This window comes from Colobus angolensis, unplaced genomic scaffold, assembly GCF_000951035.1.
Source record: "Colobus angolensis palliatus isolate OR3802 unplaced genomic scaffold, Cang.pa_1.0 Scaffold366, whole genome shotgun sequence".
Taxonomy (NCBI): Eukaryota; Metazoa; Chordata; class Mammalia; order Primates; family Cercopithecidae; genus Colobus; species Colobus angolensis.
The window spans coordinates 1,604,668-1,615,366 of record NW_012116999.1 but is presented as its reverse complement, the minus strand read 5'-3'; the positions used below and the strand labels follow the sequence as shown (position 1 = coordinate 1,615,366).

The 10,699-nt window shown below is 41.2% G+C and overlaps 1 protein-coding gene across 1 annotated transcript; it reads left to right on the top strand.

Annotated features, from left to right (window-relative positions):
* The first annotated feature begins 928 nt into the window (after positions 1–928).
* On the top strand, positions 929–3,532 carry ZCCHC16 (zinc finger, CCHC domain containing 16). Its single transcript, XM_011953528.1, has one exon. It carries the CDS (start codon positions 1,149–1,151, stop codon positions 2,079–2,081), a length of 933 nt encoding a protein of 310 aa, XP_011808918.1. The 5' UTR covers positions 929–1,148; the 3' UTR covers positions 2,082–3,532.
* Positions 3,533–10,699: the final 7,167 nt, after the last annotated feature.

Genomic DNA, 10,699 nt, shown 5'->3' with positions numbered 1-10,699 from the left:
TAACTGCCATCACAGCAATCATATCCCCCACAGCAATGCAGGCTAGGCTTGGGGCACTAACGGTCAAGTCCAACCAGTGATTATTCCAATTCAAACTAAGTGCTCTTTACAGCAGCATTTCTCAAACTTTAGCACACATTCTAGTCACCTTGGGAATCTTATTAAAGTGTGAAAAAATGATTTAGTAGTTCTGGGGTGAAACCCAAGATTCTGCATTTCTAACAACCTTTCTGGTAGTGCCAATGTCACTTGTTCCCAGATCACATTTTGAGGAGCCAGGTGCATGAACCATCATGTCCAAGCAGTATATGCAAATGAGCACATTTATGGTCTTGGGGGAAGTGTCATTTGGACAATAGCCCTGATGAGCATTCCAGCTGTGATATTAACTAGCTGTGTGACCTTGGGAAAACATCTTTACCTCTCTGGGTCTCTGTTCTCTTATTTGAAAAATTATGAATTTGGCCTGTATAATCTCCTGAGATCACTTTGGGTTGTCAAATTCTTTAACTCTCTGATGGAAAAAAGATACTTTAGAGCAGGGGTGTCTAATCTTTTGGCTTCTGTGGGCCACACTGGAAGAAGAAGAATTATCTTGGGCCACACATAAAATACACTAACACTAAATGATAGCTGATGAGCTTTAAAAAAAAAAAATCACAAAAAATCTCATAATGTTTTAAGAAAGTTTACAAATTTGTGTTGGGCTGCATTCAAAGCCATCCTGGGCTGCATGTGGCCCACCAGCCACAGGTTGACCAAGCTTGCTTTAGAGAAAAGGTTTAGTCAGAGGGCAAATTGCCCTTATATTGCAAGGAAAACGAGGGAGGAGAGAAAGGTACTGTGATGGTTGTACATATCTTCTTAATCCCAAGTCCTTTATGTGTTCTAAGGTAATTTATTTCTTCCAAATGTGCAGAATATTGGCCTTTTCCTTGAAGAAGTGGCAACACTGAGTGGCGGGCAACACTCTTTGGCGTCTCTCCAGTTCAGCTGTTAGCATCTCCTAGTATCTTCTTCACAGCTAACAACTTTGGCTACTTGCTCATGACACTCCCTCTCTGGTCACAGAGCAAATCCACTGTCTCCACTGGTTTCCAGTACTAGTACTCAATTCTACTCAATCCCACCTGATTCCAAGAGATATAATGGAGAAGTGCACAAAATCACCACCTACCTTGCAGGTAGAGCCTTCCTTTCTTCAGGCAGAGAATCTGATTCTGCGGCCTCAAATGCAGCATTTAACCACGGAGAACACTGCTAAAAGGGCCCAAGTCATGCCTGCCCTGGCCACCACAGTGATGCCTGTACCAAACTCACTCGAGCATCTCACCCAGTTTCATGGTGACCCTGCCAGTCGCACAGAGTTCCTCACTCAGGTGACTACCTACTTGACAGCTCTCCAGATCTCTAATCCTGCAAATGATGCCCAGATCAAACTCTTTTTTGATTACCTATCTCAGCAGTTAGAAAGTTGTGGAATCATATCTGGGCCTGACAAGAGTACCTTACTGAAGCAATATGAGAATTGTATTCTTGAGTTCCAGCAGTCATTTGGTAAACCCACAAAACAGGAAATGAACCTTCTGATGAATGCTAAGTTTGACAAAGGGGACAACTCCTCTCAACAGGACCCTACTACTTTCCAGCTCCTTGCTCAAAATCTGATCCGTAATGCAACCAATCAGAATGGTCAGTTCGAAAAGGCAGTAGATGATCTCAACCAGGATGAAGAGAGTGTCACTGATATGATGGACAATCTACCAGACCTGATCACTCAGTGCATTCAGTTGGACAAGAAACACAGTAACAGGCCAGAGCTCCTACAGTCAGAGACCCAGCTCCCATTGTTGGCTTCCTTGATCCAGCACCAAGCCCTCTTTAGCCCCACAGATCCACCACCCAAGAAAGGGCCTATACAACTGCGAGAAGGCCAGCTGCCTCTCACCCCAGCCAAACGAGCCCGCCAGCAAGAAACTCAGTTGTGCCTCTACTGCAGCCAACCTGGTCACTTCACAAGAGATTGCCTTGCCAAACGTTCTCGAGCTCCAGCAATGACAAATAACACAGCTCACCAGTAAGAGGAGACCAGGAAAGTCACTTTTTAAACTTATATCCCTCTCGCTCCCAGCCTTACCGATTTATATCCTGCATTAACTTTTACAATATGGATGGGAAACTGTGACACCACTTTATAAGCAGTTATGAACTGACACGCTTTGGGGAATTTAAACAATCAGATCTTGTTCATTGGCAAATTACCCCTCACCAAACCTAACCCAAGAATGATGAAAACAATTCACAGGTACTTTCTGCAGTTGGGATTAATTCTCCAAGAGTACCAAAAATCTGCAGGCAAAACTTTGCCCAGTCTAAGCCAATGAAAATAACTCTGGAAGCACATTGGGAACCTTATCCTGACCAATATTGACATCTGGGTTGAGTTTGTGGCCAAAATCCTGAATCTCGTGTGCCTAGAAATGAGCCCAAGACTTTTACCTTCACCTTTATTGGTCTGTATCTTAGTTTCCTATTGGCTTAGGACCTTTGACTGAAGTCCAAATGACATTCCATTATTCTGCTAGTATTCTCTTCCTAGAGCTTGGACCATGTTTCACCTATGGACTAGAATCTACCTTCAGCATAAATCAACCTTCCTGGAACCACAGCTTTGCCACCCTTCCATAAAGCTATGCATTTTGTTTCCATCTAAAGACTCATGCTTTCCCAACAAACAGAATCTCCTGGCTATTTGCAAACCAGATTGAATGGGCATTTCAACACTGCTTGGAATTGTTGGTCCCTTTCTTTGCAAGCTAGCCCATCAGGCAGGTACATTCTTTTAGCCAAGCCCACCAATTCCAGCTTACTCTTCTCTTCTCCAACAACTTGAGGTTCCAGCATGTCTTATAGCCAAGTCAATATGCTCTAGGATAAGATTTCTGAAAGATATTTAGTGAGAGTTGGGAACGATGTCTCATAATTACTGTGTCTGTAGCATGTCCTTGCTGCCTTGGACAAGGGACCTGGCCAAATAAATCTCCACTGAAGACTGACAGCCAGACCCTGCAGTAGTTTCTGACTCTAGAAGCCTCAATATAGTCATCATCTAGGGTTACTACTCATTGCTATTGAGCTCTACCTTTATGGACCACCTCTGAGGTCCTTCATCTAATTGAGGATCTTAAAAAACAATGAATGGCAAACAACTTCCTGCACTATCTCATCTGAAAAATCCTGGGGCACATACATTAAAACCATCTGTGCATGAAACTCAGGAAATCAGGGTTTTATTGCTTATGTTTCGTTTTTGGTACACACCAGCTTTGTGTATAGCTTCTTGATGCTTCTGAACAAAAGTAGTGTTATGCTAGAAAGGCACAACTCCCTAAAATGTTAAAACTATTCAGTGATGATCACTGTTTGCTGGTAATTACCAGCCCTCTGTTCCCTGCTTCTTGTTGCTGATGTATGTCCCCAAAATGTATATCCTGGAGAAATATCAGTAATCACATATTCCCTAGCAACCATCAAGGCCTCTCAGAACATGAAATGCCATTATACTTTGGCTTTGTTTCTGGAGAATTATGCTGACTTTGACAATACTTAAACCTAGCTAGGACCTTACTACTCTGATTCCGTAGTACCAACAAACAGATATTTTCACCTTGTGCCTTGCTAGCCACTATGCCAATTCTTATTTGCATTCACGAAGGGTTTCCTTTAACAATGGCTCGCTGTACAACCACATTATATGCTCCCACAACAGAGACCTGAGTGAACATATTCCAGTTATGCTAAGAAATTCCGACTATAGTATTGGGACTGTATGAGATCCTCTAACAAGTAGAGCTATTGAACTTAGAGTGACTCTGAAATTACCTGGAAGTATCTTGTTCTACCTCCCTCAATTCTATAATAAAGGACCAACCTCATGGCCTCTAGTCACTTTCCTTACCAAACTCAGTATGGTCTTGGAATGCTGATAGGGGCATTCAGTTGGCTTAATCAACAGCCTTTCCTTATTTTAGGGCCAGAATTCATCATTTTGGGTTCTTTCCCAAAGATACATCATTTTATTTCCTATTTGGATTTTCTCTTAGCAGCAACATTACCTTCTTTCCTTAGAACTCTCCAGACTTCATAGGCTCTCAGAAAATATAACCAATCCAGGGCTATGAACTTCAGTTCGCCCTCTACTTCTGGATGTCCCTTGTTGAGGTGCTCCAAATCAAAGACCTTTTGTACACTATGAAATACAATCCAACAGCCAGACTGAGCATATGAATGGGATGCTGGAATAATGCTTTACTGCCTACTAGCTAGCAACTATTTTACCAATTCAAAATTTTTGTTATAGTGACACCATCCATTATATGCCATCCACTTCAACTAGAATAACTTATGATTTAGCATAAAGAGAGTTACAAGGGTGTGTCCTAAGAAATAATAGCTATGTGAATTCCTCTGAGAGTGAAACTACTTAGAATCTACAGAGAACAGATGAGATATAACCTACTCAAAGATGGAGTCAGCAACTGCAAAGGCTTGGGGAACCACCAGATCCAAACAAGGTTGTTTTTTAAGGAAGCACGTCTGCTACATATTGATGCCACCCAGGAGGATATAATCTAATCATTTAATGGTAAATCTGAAGAAGAATTTGTTAACAAGAGAATAGTATTCATGGAGCACAAAAAAAGCAAGAAGTTAAACAGAACGTTGGTAATCCCCCTAGATTCAGAGATGAGTTGTTGACCAGCAGACTGTTTGGCATGTCCACCCCTGCAATGGCCATTCCAATTTGTGTCAGCCATTAAGATGGTCACCTTACTCCATTGCTCTAATCCCATGCTCTCAAAGTAATTTGACTTTAATTAGTTTCCCTTATAAACTCTGTTAGGGAGAGAAAATTTGCTAACCAGCTGACATGAGTGTTCTAACCTATTTCTGAGTTAATTCTCATTATAATTGAATAAATTGGTGTTTGGCTTGTGCGTCAGTTTTTGTGGGTTTAAATAGTACCAATCCTCCTGATTCTAATCTCCTCTGAGTACACTGAAGAAAATAAGATTGTCACTCTGCAAAGTCAGCACCATAGTGTGAATCATAGTGAGTGCACTGAACATTGGCCTCCCTGCGAACTTTTCCTCAACAGTCAGCCAGCTTCCCTTATCTCCCTCATTTGTCTACAGCTGTAATAAAATTTCTAAATACCTACAGTTTTCACTTTCTGCATTTACCTTCACTTACATCCAGAAGCATGGTACCTGCCATAAGCAATTGCCTTTTACAATATTTCAGATTTCAGTCTACCTGTCAGAATGATCTGTCATGGAGGAAACTTAACACATGACAGTAGACATGAGCCACTGAAATGCACCGTTAGAGAGGGAGAAGTATATGATTGGCCTCATTCTCATCACCTCCATTCTGTCCATATGACAATGCACAAGACCCATACTGTCACTTTCCTTACTTTTATCCAGGATGACACAATAAACATCAACTTTTTTTTTTCTAGAAGATAATCTCTAGGATGATGATTGTCACACCTTCTTGCCTATGACCACAATAGTCATCTCTGAAGCAAAATAAATAATTTAGGATATACAGAATTTCTACCACCATCTAGGCAAAATCTAACATCTCATGCCCTTAAAAGGGCTCTGGGTGCTTGTTTCATATCTGTAAAGTCCTGTCACATTGGTGGCCATTTCATTCCCTCCCTATGATGGTCCAAACTGCATTTGGCCAAGCAAATAGAAAAACCTTCAAGGGAATTTAGTGTCATGGATCTTCAATGTCATCTTGTGGCAAGAGTCACTGACCACATTTCAAAAACAAGAGTCCCAGAAGTGAGTTACACCATTTAGTATAGTCAGGAGAACTATCTTGGTCGACTTGTCTTAGTACCCAGACCACACTGTCCCATCATTTACAGCCACTATGGTTTTGAGCATTCATGCTTATTGGTATAACTTCCTGGTATTGGCTGTGATTCTTAGGTCTGTTTGGACTTGCTTTCTGCTCATTGATTTCTAGTATTTACTCTAGATGGCCCTGGTTCTCTTATCTAGCTAACTCAGTAATAAGTCAGTTGTGACTGTATTCCAAAAACCCCATTTGCTCCACAGTAACCCAGTGAAAGACTATGTAGAATTTTAGTCTTCCCTATACATAGAACACTCATCCCTTTAGACATGAAATGTGGGTTGGGGACATCTAGAGAAAGGGAACTAATAGTTAGTGAATGCCTACTTTATGCCAGGCACTGTGCTGAAAGCTTTATTAATAATGCCTATTTAAATACCATATCACTGAAAGATGGAATATCCATTTCTGATATTTAATGCTCACCACACCTTTATGAGATAGGTGTTATAAATTCAATCTAAAGATGATGAAACTAAGTTTTAGAATAGTTAGGCAACCTTCCCAAATTCATCAAGCAGTAAGTGGTTGAACTAGAATTTGAAAGCATATCTTTTTGATGCCAGAGCATTGTGATCTCTGATAGAAGAGGGAAACTCTCTAATTCACACCCTTCCTGATTACCGTAACTTGCTCAATTACACATCCTGTAACCACTTTATGAAGAGAGGCTACTTTAGTAACTGGTATTCACACAGCCATTGATTGAAACTCTTGTTCTAAACAGCAGCCTATAAAGGAAGCATGAAATAAATCAATGCCTTTTAGGAATTTGTAATTTCATTTGTGTTTCTAATAAGGTGGGGAAAATTCCTTGACACCTCTAAAAATACACTGAATCTACATTATCTGATTGGGTAGGCTCTTGCTTGTTGAGTTAGGATTTTAACAAAGGTTTCTGACTAACATAAAGGCTTTATATTTCAGTAGCTCTTCATACAAAGCCATTGAGTCTTTTTGAAAAATGATGTTTATAGTAGCTGCAGGAATGCCAGCAGACAATTTCAATATCTTCTGATTATTGTTATCTGCCATGATCATTGGAAAATCTATATTAAAATAAGAGTTTGGTTAATTCAGATAGCAGTTAGCCATTTAAATTTGAGAACTTCCTTCATGGTGTCAACCTCAGGGAATATCCGGTCTAACAATCTGACTCTGATGAGAATTTGTGAGAAGATAGCCTTGTTCTCTTTGACATTAACCGTGAGTTTGGGAACAACTATCAAACATCATGTTTCCCTTAATTGCCTATGATAATTATATCATCCATGAGTTTTTTATTAAGTCTACTTGTTTTCAGCCTGTAACATCTCATGGAGCAATGGAGACCACATGTTTAATACCTGCCCTTTAAATCAGACTTCCCTTTACATGCATTAACTTCACCTATGTATAATGTAAAGGCATCCCTCATTCCATTCAATTATTCCAGGATATGAAGGAGTCTGTGTTGATGCTGTCACCTTATACATGGTTTTAGAGTCTTGAAATAATAAGTTACTGAGCATTTATTATATGCCGAGTATAAGAGTGGTGGAATTATGTGCATAATTTCCACAATAGCCTCATGAGAAATGCACTATCAATATTCTCATTTTACAGGTGAAAACAAGTAAACTCACAGAGTTTAAGTAACACGTCCAAGGTCACTAGCTAATAGGTCGTAGAGCCAGGATTCATATTTGGGTCTCTCTGACGAAAAAGCCATATTCTTCACTACTATACCACCTGTCCTTCCCAGGTTAGTGTACTAGGCTGAAAAGTCCTCACCTTTTTAGTGTATGCTCATGTATTCACCCATCTAGACCAGTAATCACCCATCATGCCCTTTCCAAACTTTCACCAGCTCTGCTGTCTTTAGCAAATGACAATCATCACAAATGTACCCAGCATTCCAGGTGTGGGCACTAAATAAATTTGAACAAGATACAATTTTCTTTTTTATTACTAATACTTCACAAAAATGATTCCAAAAACTTTTTGGCCTTTCTGGGTTTTGTCCACACCTTGAGAAAAAAAGTCATTGTACATTCTTCCTTGAAGGCCACAGGTGTCTTCGCTGAGTTGAAATTCATGACACAAAGCACATTACTTTAAAAATGTAGTTGGGGATTCGTTTCCAAGATGGCTGAATAGGGATAGCTCCAGTCTACAGCTCCCAGCAAAATTGATGCAGAAGATAGGTGATATCTGCATTTCCAACTGAGGTACACGGTTCAGCTCATTGGGACTGGTTGGACAGTGGGTGCAGCCCACGGAGGGCAAGCCAAAGCAGGGCAGGGCATCACCTCACCCAGGAAGTACAAGGGGTCGGGGGATTTCCCTTTCCTAGCCAAGGGAAGCCTTGAGTGACTGTACCTGGAGGAGTGGTACACTCCTGCCCGAATACTGCACTTTTCCCACTGTCTGCACAATGGGCAGACCAGGAGATCCCCTGCTGTGTGTGACTCGGCGGGTGGCATGCTCACGGAGCCTTGCTCAGTGCTAGCGCAGCAGTCTGATATCAACCTGGGACACAGGAGCTTGGTGAAGGGAGGGGCGTCTGCCAGTGCTGAGGCTTGAGGAGGTGGTTCCATGCTGACAGTGTAAACATAACAGCAGGGAAGCTCGAACTGGGTGGTGCCAACTGCAGCTCAGCAAGGCCTACTGCCTCTCTAGATTCCACCTCTAGGGGAAGGGCATATCTGAACAAAAGGCAGCAGAAAGCTTCTCCAGACTTAAAGTCCCTGCCTGACAGCTCTGAAGAGACCAGCGGTTCTCCCAGCAGGGCATTTGAGCTCCAATAACAGACAGACTGCCTCCTCAAGTGGGTCCCTGATCCTGTGTAACCTGACTGGGAGACACCTCCCAGCAGGAGCTGATAGACACCTCATACAGGCAGGTGCCCCTCTGGGACAAAGCTTCCAGAGGAAGGATCAGGCAGCAATATTTGCTGTTCTTCAGTCTCCACTGGTGATACCCAGGGTCTGGAGTGGACCTCCAGCAAACTCCAACAGACCTGCAACTTAGGGACCTGTCTATTAGAAGGAAAACTAACAAAAAGAAATGAATAGCATCAACAGAAAGGACATCCACACAAAAACCCGATCCTTAGGTTACCAACATCAAAGACCAAAAGTAGATAAAACCACAAAGATGGGTAGAAACCAGAGCAGAAAGGCTGAAAATTCCAAAATTCAGAGCCCCTCTTCTCCTCCAAAGGAACACAACTCCTCACCAGAAAGGGAACAAACTGGATGGAGAATGAGTTTGATGAATTGACAGAAGTAGGCTTAAGAAGGTCGGTAATAACAAACTTCTCTGAGCCAAAGGAGCATGTTCTAACCCATGGCAAGGAATCTAAAAACCTTGAAAAAAGGTTAGACTAATGGCTAACTAGAATAACCAGTGTAGAGAAGAGCTTAAATGACCTGGTGGAGCTGAAAACCACAGTATGAGAACTTCATGAAGCATACACAAGCTTCAACGGCCAATTCGATCAAGCGGAAAAAAAGGATATCAGTGATTGAAGATCAAATTAATGAAATAAAGTGAGAAGACAAGATTAAAGAAAAATTACTGCAAACAAATGAACAAGGCCTCCAAGAAACGTGGGACTATGTGAAAAGACCAAATCTACATTTTATTGGTGTACCAGAAAGTGACAGGGAGAACAGAACCAAGTTAGAAAACACTCTTCAGGATATTACCCAGGAGAACTTCCCCAACCTAGCAAGGCAGGCCAATGTTCAAATTCAGGAAATACAGAGAACACCACAAAGATACTCCTCAAGAAGAGCAAACCCAAGACACATAATTGTTAGATTCACCAAGGCGGAAATGAAGGAAAAAATATTAAGGGCAGCCAGAGAGAAAGGTCAAGTTACCCACAAAGGGAAGCCCATCAGACTAACTGTGGTTCTCTTGGCAGAAACCCTACAAGCCAGAAGAGAGTGGGGGCTGATATTTAACATTCTTAAGAAAAGAATATTCAACCCAGAATTTCATATGCGGCCAAACTAAGCTTCACAAGTTAAGGAGAAATAAAATCCTTTGCAGACAAGCAAATGCAGAGAGATTTTGTCACCACCAGGCCTGCCTTACAAGAGCTCCTGAAGGAAGCACTAGCCATGGAAAATAACAACCTGTACCAGCCACTGTAAAAACATGCCAAATTGTAAAGACCATCGACACTATGAAGAAACTGCACCAACTAATGGGCAAAATAAACACCTAGCATCATAATGACAGGATCAAATTCACACATAAAAATATTAACCTTAAAAGTAAATGCATTAAATGCCCCAATTAAAAGACACAGACTGGCAAATTGGATAAAGAGTCAAGACCCTTCAGTGTGCTGTATTCAGGAGACCCATCTCATGTGCAAAGACACACATAGGCTCAAAATAAAGGAATGGAAGAAGATCTGTCAAGCAAATGGAAAGCCAAAAAAAAAAAAAAAAAAAAAAAGGCATGGATTGCTGGATTGCAATCCTGGTCTTGATAAAACAGACTTTAAACCAAGATCAAAAGAGACAAAGAAGGCCATTATATAATGGTAAAGGGATCAATTCAACAAGAAGAGCTAACTATCCTAAACATATATGCACCTAATACCGGAGCACCCAGATTCAAAAAGCAAGTCCTTAGAGACTTGCAAAGAGACTTAGACTCCCACATAATAATAAAGGGAGACTTTAACACCTCACTATCAATATTAGACAGATCAACAAGACAAAACATTAACAGGGATATGCAGGACTTGAAGTCTGTTCTGGAC

Excerpts from the sequence above, each read along its gene's own strand:
- ZCCHC16 (XM_011953528.1), top strand. The coding sequence starts at position 1,149 with ATGGAGAAGTGCACAAAATCACCACCTACCTTGCAGGTAGAGCCTTCC.